General features: G+C 35.0%; 1 protein-coding gene across 5 annotated transcripts; it reads right to left on the reverse strand.

Annotated features, from left to right (window-relative positions):
• Nucleotides 1-4,148: 4,148 nt before the first annotated feature.
• Nucleotides 4,149-17,254, reverse strand: LOC138188088 (uncharacterized protein CG3556). Of its 5 annotated transcripts, none has more exons than XM_069129551.1 (7): nt 17,173-17,254; nt 14,212-14,319; nt 12,800-13,043; nt 11,424-11,671; nt 9,047-9,436; nt 6,655-7,146; nt 4,149-5,057 (listed from the first exon to the last, which is right to left on the reverse strand). In XM_069129551.1, the coding sequence occupies exons 2-7, from the start codon at nt 14,291-14,293 to the stop codon at nt 4,996-4,998; spliced, it is 1,518 nt and encodes a 505-aa protein (XP_068985652.1). In that variant the 5' UTR covers nt 14,294-14,319; nt 17,173-17,254; the 3' UTR covers nt 4,149-4,995. The 5 variants fall into 5 exon arrangements, with proteins under 5 accessions (XP_068985652.1, XP_068985651.1, XP_068985653.1 ...); XM_069129550.1 differs by lacking the exon at nt 17,173-17,254 and adding an exon at nt 16,530-16,743; XM_069129552.1 differs by lacking the exon at nt 17,173-17,254 and adding an exon at nt 15,129-15,450.
• Between the last annotated feature and the right edge of the window lie 336 nt (nt 17,255-17,590).

Here is a 17,590-nt window from a genome sequence, read left to right on the forward strand (position 1 = left end):
TTCGTTATTTATGCTGCTTGGCTCGTTTACACTCTTGTTTCTAAGTTTTTTAAAACGGATAAAGAACAAGCGTTCGCTCATTTGGTCTAAACGCGGTACGCGTTATTGGGTTGGTAACTAAGTGGTTGCGGATTTTGTCAATAGGTGGTATTGACAAAATCCGCGATCATTTAGTTGCCAACCCAATAGTAGATATTATTAATACTTTCCGTTCGTATATTCCGTAGCCTGCGAAGGTTCTTGTGTGCGTGGCATTTTTATGCTGCAATATTTTTATCTATACGGTAGCAAGTCGAAATTTAAACATCGACTTACCACGAACCGATTACATACAAATTTTTCCAGGCGAATGTCTCGTCAACAATTTCCTGGCTAATATCTCGCCAGCGTAGATATCTGTTTCATGTTTTTCCCCCTCACGCCGGTTTTTACTCTCTGTCTGAGTTTTCGTTTTCCCTCGAACGTATGCATCGATCGCCTGTACACTCTTGCTGATCCTCGTTCACCATATCCGCATAATTGCCGCGATGTAATCGATGGTTATAAACAATGGAAAAATGAGAAAAAGAAAAGAGAGGAGAAAGAGAAATAAAGAGACGAGTTTCAATGAAATACAGTAGCTCACGAAAATATTCGATCACTTAGCACAGAACGTTTTTATGAATATACTAAGATGTGCATTATACGAAACTGTTTGACATTTCGTTAACGCTATAGCGATACTCATGATTGTAACAATAAAATTTGAAATCAGTCTGAAAATGTTGTTATTTCTGTATTCAGAGGTAGGATCACAATAGCTATTATTTTATTCTTTGGATAAATCTATCACACCGTTCTGAGCCGAAAAACCTTTATCGCACTTTCTTAGATGGACTAGGGATAAACACAAAAGAACATCTTAAACCTATCGATTAAATCTATCGATTGTATCTAGAACTATCTTCTAGTTACTATTTATTGTAACTAGCGTATCTGCATATGGATGGCGAGCGCAAACTCACGTTGTCATTTTTAACAGAAAATGTATATAGAGGTTATGCGATATTTATTGAAAACATACGCTTACTATTAGTGAAAAATTAGTATACAGCATGAATGGCAGCCTTGAACATACGATTAATACCGAAGATGATTTCACTGCATGTAGTAGTTTATTAACATAATAAATAATTAACTGTTTAAATAGTTGTGTGATCTTCAAAGTTTCAAAGTTTACCAATATAATCGCGACAGTCGTACCTCTTCACAGTGCTAACGCGATTTTAAAATGTTTCTTTCCTGTTTCTTCTTCTCCTATTTTTTTTTTTTTTTTTTTTTTCGTTAAGTCAATTATAGTTCCTTCGTCAGATATCGCTGTCACGAATCCCAATATAACTATTAAATATTTCAGATGCTCGGTCTAATTTCTACGGACGTTCCATTCGTTCGCGTTCATCGTGAAGGCGTAAAGCACTTTTACTATTAAAGCATTCGGATTTTCGATCTCCGATTCGGCGAGCAATCGCAGAATGGCGAACGAATACTCGTTTATGTCTTTTAGTTACGAAATTTTGTCAGAATGGAGAAACGTGCGTTCACACGTTTGGTATAGTCTAAACGCACCATAAGGACACGTGACGCGAGAGGAATGATCAAAAAGAAAATTAATTAATAGTGGAAAGGGGTTATACGAAAATAATACAATTCATGAGGTTAAGTAAAAGGTAAAATGCCAAAGAATTGTTAACGCCTTTTACATATTTGTAAAATAATAATAATAAATTACGATATATAGTGGATTCCATTTATTTGAGCCACAGCAATTAATCGAGGTAACAGTTTATTTGGAACACGATTTAAAAAATAAAAAGTCCTAATCAAATAAATAGTCCTAGTTTTCTTCACTTTAATTGGGACAGTGTGCTGCTTATTTGAGACAGATGACTGCAGTTTGCAGTACTCTATACGAGAATGAGAAGATAGCAAACGGGACAACACAAGGACAAGAGTGGACTACTCCTCTCCTACACTCTCCATCACGCTTTGCTATATGGTCTTGTTTGTAACGTGACGCTTTCGGACAAAACGAGTGCTTATCTGCATGATCGTATTGAGTCTATTAGAACCCCCGCGCACTAACGTCAGTCTATTTTGTCGCTGTCGCTCACATAATGCAGCAAAACAGTTTTGTTGCTGTTTTCGCCATGTACTTTGAAAAACTGCAATAATTTGTACTTTTCTCCAGCGAACGATTGTTGAAACGAAAGTATTACACGCTATACTGTGCGATGATCCAAGAGCTTGCCCTATCAAATTTTTCGCTTATTTTCGAATCTACATAGACAGTTTTGATGAACTGTTATTATCAACAAAGCCATTACTTACACACATATGTGTGTATAAAAATACAACGTTTCGATTGGTTATACCCCCGCAAAAAGTTCTTCTTCCGGCGTCATACGTATACATATATAAATGCTATTTGAGAGACAGTCTTATCGCTAGTACGCGTACTTGATCAATTTTATGAGACCAACGATAACAGGAAAACAAATCAGTCCAGTTGGTAAGTCTCGAGAATAAAATAGTCATCATACAGTTGCGTTCTCAAATACGCACACATCTGTACGCGATCCATATAAAAAGATATAAAATAATATAAACGAATGCCCTTTTCGTAAGCGATCAAAGTGGTTCTTAACATTGTATTAACAATATATGTATGTATGTATAGAGCCTAAAGGTCTGTTACGTAGGATAATGTTGAGGACCCTGAGTATTGATGATAACATTCATAATAATACTAACCGTCTGAACGCTCCTTTAGAAATAACCAATCAGACCCGCGTTTCTTTGCCTTGCCATTTTTTTCGTAAACACAACATAGAGCGTTGCTTGTGTTGTATTTCGCGTTTGTTTCCACTTGCTGTAACTTTGTCCTTGTTTCGGAACTGTCTTCAACTAGTTTGTTTATTTTATAACATTTTACGTATGCACCTACGTACATACACGTAGGTATATATGTATATATGTATGTATTTATATATATGATACGCTAGCCCCGATGTGTTCCAAATAACCGAAATTCACTGGACATATTTAAACTTTAAAGTCAAAATTTATATCTTATAATTTATAAGACATTGGATAAATAATCTATATTGTATAGATTTATTAGGATTTTACATGAGAAACAGATCTGTGTCAATACTTCCGTTTATTATTGCAACTTATTACTGATAAATCGAAGTTACGATGCTGATAACATTGAGTCAATCACGTACTTACGGTACAATTTCAAATAGCTGAATATGCGGCTAACGCTAGTATCTAAAGCAATTTATGCAAGTAATTAATGCAAAATAATTAACCTTCTGCTGCCGTTTAACAACGTAATCATTTACATCGCTGCTATGTGATTACTTTCGTCAATTTATATTAGCGATACATGTATATGTTGCTAATATACAATGAAATGTGTATGTTGCTAAACTATATGAATTAATGGTTAACTAATAATCAAAAACAATATTTCTTATCTCCTTGTGAAGCCAACAGATATACAAGGGGTTACAAAAAGTATTTATACGTACCCTTATTCTCCAATGAAGCGCCTTTTTATTAGGTTCTGCATATCATTTCCATCAAAGTATCAAATTCTAGCGATCATATGAAAGTACATACTATTAAATGATGTAAAATTTATTGTAGTCAAATCAAACTAATTAGTATCTAGATGCAATAAGAGATACAATGGTGTACAAATACCTTTTGTAGCACCTACACATGTACCACATGAAGTTTAAATTGTTTATTTTAAACCTTGTTAATAGTATGTGAAATTAAATACATGATTCGTCCAAATGTTAGTCGATTTTAAATGTCATTGATAGAATTAATCACAATAGTTTCTCTATCGACTTTTAAAAAACCTTCTGTACCTTACCTATTCCAAGAACTGTGTATAATGAACTTCTTAACCCTTTTGAAACAAAAAGTTCCTTTCAATAATAAATACAACGACAATAATGTAATAATATAATCTATGATACAAACGAGTCTATAAAAAATATATTAAATATAATTTTTTAAATAAGATATGCAGTTCCATGTACAATGGTATCCTATATGTATATCGCAGTTTTTCGAGGGGATAAAACGCCATGTACAATTTGTAATTTGACATTTTATTCATTCCAAGAAACAAAACATACTGTATACATATTACAACGTTAGGCAAATTATCAAAAACCGTCGATCGAAATATATTCTTCCCCCTGGAGGAGAAATTTCTTTTCCGTGTATGTTATTTATTGTGGCAAGCAGACGTTTCGTCTTGTAGCGCAGGAATTCGGTGATTATAAAGCAATTGCGCAGCAAGATACCAAGAAATAGGTTAGGTTACTAATATAATATAGATAAGGGATTTATTGAAATATCAATCGATACGTTGGTACTATACGTCATACGTTATCGCCATATCGTATAAGTACTTAGGTACAATGTGGTTGTGCATTGCAGTTTCATAGAAAATATGCTGTTAGCTTAAATTACGATACTCATGGTATTTTCGTTATTGCCCCGTACCACGTCAGTCCAAGTAGCGATGTCGTGTGTCGCCAATTCGCCAATTCACCAATTCATTGAATCGGCTCCGGTTTAGAGCAGAGTTTGAGAAAATCAGTCACTGCCAGCTCTATTTTCTTCGGCACCCTCCTAAGAACATGACATACGAACGATGCGAAGATGTTCCAGGAAAATGTCGCGTACAGTGTTGTACGTGAGTTTTAGCGATGGCAGTGAATAAAGTGAGCCCTTTTCACGTGACTAACAATAAGAATTTTTACTCTTTGCTCTTGCATCATTCTCCTCATTCCTCAATTCTCTCTCTCTCTCTCTCTCTCTCTCTCTCTCTCTCTCTCCACACACACACACACACTCAGAGTAGTTCCGTTCCTTTGTCTTCTTCTGGTTCTCGTTTGGTTCAACCGAAAATCAACATATTGCAGATTCTCATAGCTTTTTATACCAGAACAGATAGTGATCTCCCTCGCTGATCTGTAGGTCATCCACACCTAAAAGATTGTTCTAGTTAGAGCATAGTAACGGTGTTGGGATGATGATATGCATGTACATACATATGTCGATATGTCGATATTAGGACGAGGAAGTGACGCATGAAGTACTCTTGGTATTAAGGATATATGTAATATGTATATAGGGTGTTCCATGTAATTGGGACAAATTATAGCTATAGTAAATGGTAAAAGATAGAACAAAATTTCATTAGACAAAATTAAAATCTTTTGAATGATACATGTTCTAGAGTAGGTGACTACTCCGAAGTTGATGACCTTTCGAATATTTTAAAACCACCCCCATTTTTTCAAATAGATCTATATACCCATCTGTTTATACACCAATCGTTGAATCGTTGTATTCTCTATAAAAAATATATACATATACAATAAAATATATAGGTGGAAAATTGCTTAGTTTAAAAGAGATTTTAACATTAATTTTATAAAATCTTATTGTTATCGTATAAAAGACGAAGAAGACGATGCAGCACTTGTATGTTTATGTTCTCCATATCTCCCATAACTCGATTTAATGAACTTTATATAAAATTGAAATATTCTTTAATTCTATTACTTCTGTATAGTGTACAGAGAATCAAAAGACGCAGCGGTTGATATGTAGAAAGATTCATAAATCTATTTAAAAAGTAAAGATGATCTTTAAATCTTTAAAATCCTATCACTTCCAGAATGGATACGGATATACATACACACCGGACAATGTATTATTCGAAACTATTTAATTTCGTTTAACGAAATTCTTTTCTACCTTTAATCGTTTCAGAACTATGTATAACTTGCCCTAGTTACGTGCGGCATCCTGTATATACGAATCTAAGGAAATTTTAACAAGAGACGCCAATCACCCAAGTCTGACACCTCGAGTTTGATAAAACTTTGTAAATTCATATGTAATGTGAAAAATATTGTACAAAATATTTTTTTATATTTAGAAAGTCTCAACAGCCATTACAATTGATGTCGAATATTTTTTTGAGATATCTTGGAAATCTCAATTAGAGATAGAGGAATTGTATAAATGGTCGAATTTGATGTTATTCAAGTTAATATTATGACGAGCAATATTTTTCAAACGTTTGAGAGGATGAAAGGTACATTTAGCCTCAAAATAAAATACAAAGACAATTTTCGTAATACGAGCTTGATTGACGATATCTTCTGGTGCATCATAACTGCTTTCCAGTGAAAAATAGAAAACGTGACATATCATGTACTTTCTCTATAGTCTTCGTACAGTCACTAACAAAAGGAAGAAATTTTTTACATATTTTCAAATTACTAATAAATAATAAATAGTTCGTATGTTAATGGAATAGGCAACACGACATTTGAATTCTCTCCTTTTGTACAAACCAAAACATACAAATGTAGTGCCATATTTAAATATTGAAAAATTAATAAGTAACCATATAAATATACATTATAATACAATACAAACATTAGAAATAGCATTATGAATATTATTTTACTTTTATCTTGATTATCTATGACAATAAATAAAAAATAACAAGTTGATAGTATAGTGGTCCCTTGATTGTACTGAGCAGTGTATTTTTCCGCTTTTACATACCCCCAGGTGCAACCAGTTGATTACCCGGTGGCGAGGCTGGATCTGGCGGAGAAGTGAGTCGATATAACAACCAATAATGATAGGACATTGGTTCCTCTTTGTAACCTGCTATCGTGTGAACATAATGCCCATTCGGCCATTCGGATGCAACAAATTGGAAATGCGGTGACATATCTGCGGCTAGAAGCATCACTTCGTAAAATGTTTCATTTTTAGATGCGGTCACTATCAAACTGTATGTCTCGTTTACGTTGCTGCCAACCCATAGAGTGTAAGAGACGTTCACCATAATCGGTGTTGCAGCGGTAACGATCATACCATCGGTATTGCTCGTGTTGAGCGTGTTTACTGCATTATTGCCATTGTTCCCGTTATTCCCATTGTTTCCATTAGTTTCGATATTCCCAACGGTAACATTACCCGCGATACTGCCTCCAGAAATTACAGATATCGATACACTGTCGTTGCGATTGCCTGGAATCGCCGCTGGCTCTGCGGCATTGCATTGAAATATTTGTAAAATTGTGTAACTGTAGCATACAGGTAGCAACTATACCGTAGATCGGGCTCGAAAAATAGCAATTTCACTTTGGAATATAATGCCATAAAAAAACTATCGACGCTACAAGAAAAAGACTGTTTGTATCCCAATGCCTTATACAGGGTGCTTCAGAAAGTTGCTATCAAACTTCAGATGCATGTAATGTAGTACTCATTAAAATGAGCAAAAAGCAGCCCACGAAAATATTGTTAATTATCGGTACCATCCGCTTCACCGATATCGATGACTTTTCAATATGTTATAGAAATCAATATTTTGAGCATCTTTTTCCTATACGTGTAACCACCGCTCGGTCTTAGTATTCGAGATATTTGCAAAAACTATTAATACTACTACTGTGAATTCTGCTTATAATTGTGCGTCCCTTACAGTGTCAACGTTATTATTGATGGGATAAAATCGTGCCTAACCAAAACCTGTATAAATTACAAACAAAAAATATGAATTAGGTTAGGCGTTACAATATATGCGACTACCGCATCGAGGCGAGACTTAAGGTTAGCTAATGCAGACATATGTATACGCTGTCACGCATGCGCAATTGAAAGTTCGCTGTGAAGGAATTCACTGTGGTGGTACCGATAATTTTTTGCCAATGTCTCGGAAACTAAGGCCGAGCTGCGGTTTATATGTACACATAGGAAAAAGTTGTTTAGAATCATGTCTCGATAATACATTCAAAAATCATTAAAACTCGATCAGGTGAATAAGGTATCGATAATTACCGGAACTTTTTATGCATATACATATATAGGATGATAAAAAAGGGAGGTTCGTTACTCGTAGGGTTAGGTTTTGAAAAGTTATTCAACATGTAATACACTGCCCCGTCATATACATACATACATATAGAAGGGAGGTAACGACGCGTATGTATGCGCGTCTCAATGTCTATGTGTCAATACAAAATGCCAGTGAGACAATTAGAATTCCACGTCCAGGAATTTTAGAAAGAATATAGAATTCTCTGATATGAAGGTGTCAAGCGCATGTAGAAATGGAAGGAGGACATGGAGAGAATCTTTTGTAACCAGGAAAAAAAGGAATATCAGTCGGTTTAATCGAAACAAAGTTGTTCACAATTTTAATAACATTGATTTTTCGACCCACGCTTATTAGAACTTTTTTCATCGTTTGGCGAGCACTATCTGCTTCAAAAATTACGAACCTCTTTTTCCTACCACTCTGTATTATACAAAACACTTTGAAGTCTCATTAACGATGTAAGGAGACACAATAATCGCGATCATATTGATAACATTTGAAATAGATCTGAAAATATACGTACAAATTACGGAATGTCTGTGAAAAGCATACACTTTGTGAAGATAACCAAAGCATTTGAACAGTCAATTAGTCGTTATATTAATAAGCCATAATACATATATATGTAGTGAGTCTTTAGTTATTAGTACAAGTATTAGTCTTTACCACTAATTGTACATGTATGTTTCAAAACTATTATTCATGTCGTATACTAATTTTTCACTAGCAATAACTGTATGTTTGCAATAAATGTCTTGCAGGTTATAGTCATATACATTTTCGCATTGCTTTCAGATTCAACTATTATGAACGCGGACATCGATATAACGCTAGCAAAATTTCAAAGAGTTTCGCATAATGCACATAATATACCCATAAAAAAAGTTCCGTAGTAAGTGTTCGTGGGCCAAATAATTGAATGTATTGTATTTAACTAAATTATTCTATGCTCATACGCGATGAGTTACTAAATTACTCGGCGAACGATTACTGGACGTGCCTGTATGAGCTTTTATGTGTATGAAAAAGAAGAAAAGAGGAATGACGAGTGGGAAAAGTACTTACCATTACCACTTGTAGTGAATTTCGGTAATGAAGTTTCGCTAGGTCCTTGTCCACAATCAAGCGTTCTGATACTCGCTAAACCACGTGGTGTCACTCCTAGAAGTGCTTCAGCGGTTGCGCGAACATCACCAGCGAAAGAACCATCGGCTCGTTGCTGACTGGTTAACCATGCTAAAGCAGCTGATCTATTCCAATTATCAGCAGGCTCATTTTCTGCTTCCTCGAGGGCTTGCATTACTAAGGCCGTTGTACGAACGTCTCCGAAACTACCATCGAGTCTTTGCTGTTGTGCTAAACCAATCGATGGTTTGCGCACAAAATGATGGAGATTTCGATGTCTGTGGTCCTGAACGATGCACCTTAAGGCTAAGATTACCATTGCGACGGTATCTAAGATCAGAAAGAGAAATTATGAGATGAAGGAAAGTGATTGTTTTGAGAAACCAATTCGGAAATAGTCTAACAATAAGAGCTCTTTCATATGGGGCTATAAAAAGTAATCGCACGTTATCGTATTTATTATAGCACTTACATACTTGTTAGAGGCAATGCATTTTCTTCACGACGTTGCAGCAGATAGCTCGCCACTATCTAGCCTTACCGTAATTTGTGACTGGGCCGAGAGCTCGGGTAAGGACCTTGGCAAGACGCTTGAGTGCATGTTTGAAAAGTCGATAGCCGGTGCGATCCCATGGCGTTGAACTATGAAACGAAGCGTCGATGATACTGTTTAGAGTTTATAGAGCTTATAAAGAGGATGCGTAAGGTAGTTGACTGAGCGACGCAAGGTTGCATTGCCAAATAGTAAAGACTTTGTCTAAATCTAAAGTCTAAAGAATTTGGCCAGATGAGTAGGGAAGGCAATGATACCTTTTTTTGTAAGTGGACTGTGACTGTGAAGGACCGCGCAATACTTATCTCTCCAGAATCTTGAAGGAATAAACCTATCCTGACAAATTTCTAGCATACTAATTAATTAGATACAGGTATGTACTTTCATATGTCTGCAAAAATTTGGTACTGAGAAAATGAAATGTGTGTAGAGCCTGATAGAAGAAACGCTTCATTGGAAAATAAGGATGTTTGCCAATACTTTAGCCAATGTATATACGTATATCACAATACGTGTATGAGATATACTTTCGAGACTAAAATATGGGAAATACTCGTGTGATACAATATCCATTTAATTCTGTAACAGGATGTCGACCATTTGCTCTTGAGTGATACTTCATTTCAAACAGTCAATTATCCATTATATTAATAAAGCGGTAATAATATTCAGTGAGATCATAGTTAACACTTATTATGTGCTTAGATATACGTTTGCAATAAATATTTCGTAATTTCTCTGTACAGTAGTGTTCGCTTTGGTGTTCGGATTTGCCAGTTCTCGATGTGCAGGTCCCTCTCTGTACACGTTATAACATGTTGCGACGTACGTGTCGACGTCTAGGTTTCATGAAATTTGCATCAGTATCAGTTCACCTCGACATTACCAGTTCCTCTCCATTTGTGATTATGTGTGATACCGACGTTGAAACAAGTGTTTCGAAATGTCTAATTATTTTCCATATATTCCAGTATTATTATGTTGATTACAAAAATTAAAAAATTAAAAGTCTGAAAGAAATGGGCATAACGATGGTTAATCGAGACAAAGAGATTTTTTAATTCAAAGGATTGATAAACAAAATTCAATGATAAGAATCTACTGTAAATCATCTTCGGCTACCTTCAATGGTATGCTTGGTATGCTACCCTCTACCTCTACGCGTTGAAACTTGCATCCAAATCGGGCTTCGCTCTCCACTTAAGATCGGATTCTGATTTTTCCATCCATACAAGTTGCTTTTGATACCGATTAGCTGATATGCAACTACATGAATTGTAACATGTATCGTGAAATCTAAGTATCGATGCGTGCATCGCAACATGTCTCAACGTGTATAGGAGCCTTTACGTTGCTGTCTCATTGTCTCACTGGAGGCCGCGTGCTCCCGTGCCAGATATCAATATCTCACTCACATTCGTTCTTTCGTCTTCCCTCGCGATCAGCTAAATTCTCAGAAGTCACCAAGCCAAATAAGCACGCAGATTTACCCCAGACTGTGGAAGCTAAAGCGAACAATACTGTGAATTTTCCGATTGGTTTCATATTGCGATACATATAATTATGATACTCGTGTCTTATCGCGTTACTAACGAAATTTTAAGAAGTTTTGTATAACACGCGTTATCTGTATATTCATAGAAACCAATGTTCGAACACAAATGTTTGTAGATACTTTCATGAGCCTGCGTATCCCCATATAAAAAAACTCTTAACAACTCCGACGCAATCAGAAGAATATCGGGAAACTCTGAAGGCACTCACCCACATTGTGATCCTGAGCAGCGTTCGCAATGTCAAGCAATCGACGTATCTGTCTTTTCCTTACATGAGCTTGTGCGTTGCACGCAGCTAGCGTTGTAAGGGCGAATTCATAATCGGTCGGTGGTTCGTGATGTTGAAGCGTTCCAATCAAGTCGTGACCGTGAAACTGTCTTGGATCCGTGCACATGGCGTTTAAAGCAAGAGTGTAGCGTGCTAGTCGAACCGGTGAAAAACCAACTTCTCTGTGTCTATAGAAAAATACTGTCATTATTTTATGAATGAATAATAACAAATCTGCGGATTTTTACGCATTCGTGCGAAACTTAAAGATACAAAGATATACGGAACGCATACAAAATACAAAACTGTTTAAAATATATTCAAAATAGAGTATTCGCTATAATTTTCAATAGGTAAAACACACGTTTGCTTAAATTCTACTTCATTAATTGACTGTATGAAAACATAAATTTGTAAAAAAAGAATTATCTAAGTAATTATCGATATCTCACCCATGTCATTTCGATAATTTTTAAATATGATGAAGAAATCAACATACTTGATTATACTTACAGTACTTGCAAAATACTGTCGTTACCGCTACACTGAATTCTGTCTACAATTGTGCGTTCGTTACAGCGTATACTGTCAGTATTGGTTGCCAAGCGTTTCACAACGGCGCGGTAGATAGATAAAACAAAATAATTTTTGTCCTTTGTTTAACGTTCATATAGGTTTGGATTCGACCCCATTTTAGAGGACCGATGTGAGGTGACCGGCAACCAATACTGACACATAGGCTGTCATGGGCGCACGATTATAAACAGAAGTCACTGTAACGACACACCGACAGTTTTTTGCGAATATTTTGGAAACTAAATCCTAACGACGACTGCATGTATAGAAAACAGTTGTTCAGAATCATGCCCCCGGCGACATATTCAAAAGTCATCGAAATCGGTGAGCTGAACGAGATATCGATAATTACCAAGATCTATAGCCGAATAGTAATTAAAGAATTTTAGATTTTAAACTTTCACGGTGTTTACTAGATGACAAATATTTTTTGACAGACGTATTTGTGATTCTTCGGGTTTCGATCCTGCATCTAACAATACACTGCGCTTTATTTTATTCAGACGTTCCTCTTCGGAGTTCCTTTTCACTTTTCTGTCTATTAAAGATACGTTCGAAACTCGATGAACTGCAAACATGTCATGATGTTTTGACTTCCTAGAGAAGGACGAACATGAATAAGGATTGTTTTTGCTATAGTTATAAGTCACTCAATTGTGAACGTCATCCAACTACGTATAGACCCTTGTTCTTATCTGTACTACTGGTTGTGAAACTATTAAAAAACGAGTATTTTTTACCTCCATAATAGCAAGACTATTTCTAGCTCCATTTGTTTGCTGCTAAGTTGCAGTTCGAGGGGAGCGGCAGGTGCAACATTATCCTCTCGCGAGAGATTGCTTAGTCGGAGGACCAGCAACACTCGATGGGTGTCGTTTCCCCAACCAGCATTTTTATTTCGTTGACTCCATAACCATGCAGTTGCTCGTTCCAAAATGTTTTCCGCATCAGTATCGCTTGAACTGGACTCTGTGATGCTTCCCACTATAAATTCAAATAATTGTCTGTTAACTTTCTTTTATTCTTATTATGTATCATGTACAATGACTCATAAACGTATTTGGACACTTATACAGGGTGGTTGGTAACTGGTGGTACAAGCGGAAAGGGGGTGATTCTACGCGAAAAAAGAAGTCGAAAATATAGAATAAAAATTTTTCGTTTGAGGCTTTGTTTTCGAGAAAATCGACTTTGAATTTTCGCTCGGTACGCGTGCACTTTATTACGTCTCGTTATAACGGATCTCACTGTAAATCGTTGTCTCGATGGAAAAATTAAAAAAAAAATTTTTTATTCTATATTTTCGACTTCTTTTTTCGCGTAGAATCACCCCCTTTCCGCTTATACCACAAGTTACCAACCACCCTGTATATAGTAATTTCTTGTAAAAGTATTATCTGTGTGTAGTATACGAAACATTTTGAAATTTCATTGGCACTGCAATGATCCGATAATCGTGAATGTATTGGTGAAGTTTGAAACAAATACTCTTTTATAAAATACTCTTTTCATTGTTTTAACGTCTAAAATCAGGCTTACAAGTAACCTGCCATATTTTCGGATAGCTTCTATCGTAGATTGTAATATATAAGTCGGATGAAGAAGATCCTTCTTTTATTAATAGAAATGCCATCGACATTACTCCAAGCAGTGAATAAACATAATTTAATTGTAAATGAAATGTAAAGAAAATATACATTATATATCATCGTTCATTTTTTTTAACAGAATCCAACAAATATATAATTTATTGAGTTTATAAGAAGGTAGTAAGTATTGTTCCTAATGATTAATTTGGTAGTTTAAAAATTATGTAGAGACTACAGTGTGTTTAGAAAAGGAAGATCTTTCTTCGTAAAGAAACTTCTTTCCGTAATTACCTTTCTCATTTCTTCGAATAATTTATTATTGATTATTAATTATTTATACTAATAATTTAAAAAGTTGAAAGTACATATTTTTCTAATAATATACCAGAAATGTAAAAAATATGCAAAAGATCGAAACAACAAAAAAATTGTAGTCATTTTATAAATCATTCTGAATTCTTCGTCTCGTCACTGTATTACACTATCGAAGGGTTTATATCCAAATCGATGTGAACAGATGAGTCACGAGTACAAAGGGTTAGAACTGCAAAGAAAAACTATACCTTTGGCATAGGCCACATTCAACGTGCACAAACACGCTAGAAACAGGACCATTACAGCTGCCATACTTGCTCTTCCCCACATTTTCACCGACGATCGCACGATATTACCTGAAAGACAACAAATATTAACAATAATTAAAACGTTCTATTAAAAGTAATAGAAAAGTAATAGAAGTAATAAAAGTAATAGAAGTAATAGAAGAAAAGTCTTCGCCTGATTTCATCTAACGGCTGTACACTGCGTTTCATAACTATGAAACCACCCTAAAATTTTCAATTTCAGACTGAAATATTCTGTAGGGAATATCTTCAGATTTGTTTCAAATTTTACCAATATAATACCTATACAATCAATACAAATATCATATATATATATATATATATATATAATCCAGTCTCATTACTATATTATACTGCGGATTTTGATACGTTTAAAAGAAATTTCAAACTAATTTAAGAATTGGCATGATATCCAAAAATACAGAAAATTTCCAGAAAACAGAGTATTCGTTACAATGTGTGACATTTTGAATTTGTAAAACAATGTTCTATGTAGCTTTCATTTTTTTCATTCTATATAATATCTATATAATATCGCAAGCCAACCCGTTACAGTGCCAATGAAATTTCAAAATATTCCGTATATTTAGCCACAATATACCCACAAAAAGCATCTACAAGTTCATTCAATACTTATACACATTCAAACATTTTCACGAGCCATCTGAATTCTCTAGCATTTTTGTTCTTTCCAGACAATACGTGTAACCTGTCCTTTTCTAGGGAAAAGTATCGTGTAGCTTGTTTTTGGGGAAAAAAGAGAAATGGCGAATCGATTGAAGATTCTTGAATGATTTTACAGTCATGAAACACAGTCTATGGCATTATTGAATATTACTTCGTATTCACACTATTACTTTCAGCCAACTATTCTTATATTCTTCAGGATCTTGAAAATCGCTCGATCATTCGTTTCCTTAATCGGGACCCGATTGCCAATACGAGTGTTCAATGGTCAAGACCAATGATTATATTCGCCTATATCAGCAATGATATGTATAAATGTACAGAAAATTGACAAGTAGCGGTCACACCGGCAAAAAAGACACTATCACCACCGCGGCCACGTTCGACGTCGCTACGCCCGCGGAAATGCTACTGGGAACAACGCGTGGGAATATTGCGTGGGATCGATATCGCGGCATTCGCCATCCTTCCAGCCGATGTACATATATACACGCTACTCTCTGACTGTATAGGTAAATACATGTGCCTGTGTTCTCCTTTTCTCTGCTAGGGGCCTAGTTGTTCGCCTCTTTCTTTTCATGTCACTGTCTCTTACGCGCACCTACTTGCCAACACCACTGTGTTCTCTTCGCACCCTCTGTCCCACCTTTGCCACAATCATTATCATTTCACTCCTTTCTGCTATTCTTATCGGCTTATCAACTCGATGTATGGGCATAGTATATAAAATTCGATTACTTATGTAATAACTTAAAGAATAAACAAATTTTTGTACAAGTATCTATTCTTGAGTTTGTTTCAACGTCTAGAATCCAAACGTGTCCCACTGCAAAACTGTTTTTCGACGTTCTGTGTATGGATCCGACTTTTTTGGAATTTCGTTGGTTTTTTTTCATTTTTCAGGCAATCACAGCGAAGGCTACGAAATCTGTTATCGATAAAGGAACCATGTGTTTATACGTACGTGATTTTAGATTTGCAGTAACTGAGCTACAACGACAAGGAAATTTATAATTATAACTCACATTTCCTTCCTTTTCTTTCGATTTGTCGAATTTGTACGGTTTTGTACGATTTTGTACTCGAAATAGAAAAAAAGTTACATAAAGTTTGGACAAGCACGAAAAGTTACATAAAGTTTGGACGAGCACAAAAAGAAAAAGATAATTCCCTCTGCTTTCTACGCAGATCGCTTTCGCGTTCGATTCTTTTCCTTCTTTCAAACCCATTTTTTTATTTATTCGTTCGTTTGATTTGACGTAAAAACTGACAACATTTAGATACGACACAAAAGATGTCATTGATTTTATTTAAGAACTACTTTAGTATTAATACTAGATAAAGAAAGGATAACAAATATAGTAACATTCATACTGAATTTTGTCCTTTACTATTTGATCTCGTCTCATCGTGTCAACTACTAAAATATTAAAAAACGAAATCGAAACAATTCTATCCTCTAACAGATTCAGCTCAACGGTCAAGTACAATCGACGTATTTCAAACAAACATAAAATACCAAAATTTTGCAAATACACATGCACATTGTGCATAATATACAATTTACTTACCTTATCGAAAACGTGCTAGTTAAAACACACGTCTTTGAACGCACGTTCACTTAAATGTTTAGGATATTTTTCGGTATTAATATTGCCTAAGGAAACGAGGGTTGGAGTGAGGCACGTTGAATCGAACAACTACTGTTAAGAGCGATGCAATGAGAGCGCATAAGGGGTGCAAAGGGTTTCAAGATCGCCCTCTTTCTCGCCCGTTATTGCAGCACACAGATTGGCGCGCCATGTTTAAGATCACGCTACAGATACGAAATAAAAATAACATTTATTTCGTGACCCATGAAAGTATTTAGACACTCACCATGAAGGAAACTTTTATATATTATATTATATATTTTACATAAATTACGTTAAATCTGTAATGAGATATGATTATCATGATTAGATATATGATAAAATTTGAAATCAATACAAGAATGTATATACATACAAGTAGAGAAGTTACAAAACTTTATATCTAACATATGTTTGTAGTAATGTATTTAGTAAACTATTAATATACAGGGCATGAATAGACATCTTAAACATAACAGATCCAATGTTGAGCCTTATTAATATGTATAATTGATAGTTGATTGTTTAAATACTTTTGTGATTTCCGACAAATATAGTGACTACAAAAAATATTTGTACTTACATAACCTTATCTTCCGATGTAGCGTTCTTTTAGCTAGTTTTGCATTTCATTTCCACAGTTTCTTTGTAGTTATATGAAAGTACTACTAATGGTAAATGACATGAAATTTAATATGTAATTGACATGAAATTTAATACTATTAATTTACTATTGTACTTAAACCTAACTAATTATTATATAAGTAAATGTCATAACAAATACAATAGTATACAAATACTTCTTTTAGTCATTAATCAAGCTTAACGTAATCAATATCACAATATCAGACGCCTCACCCTGTACGTGTCAGACAAGGACAATCATGAAATGTACGAGTATAACAAATGAAAGATAGATAAAGTAAACATTCGTAGATACGAACAAATAGTCAATGGACACTTTTTCTGTATAAACAGAAAAAATTTGCTAGTTAACCAAA

Source organism: Bombus flavifrons, chromosome 16 (assembly GCF_040668555.2).
Source record: "Bombus flavifrons isolate JBK064 chromosome 16, iyBomFlav1_principal, whole genome shotgun sequence".
NCBI classification, from domain to species: domain Eukaryota; kingdom Metazoa; phylum Arthropoda; class Insecta; order Hymenoptera; family Apidae; genus Bombus; species Bombus flavifrons.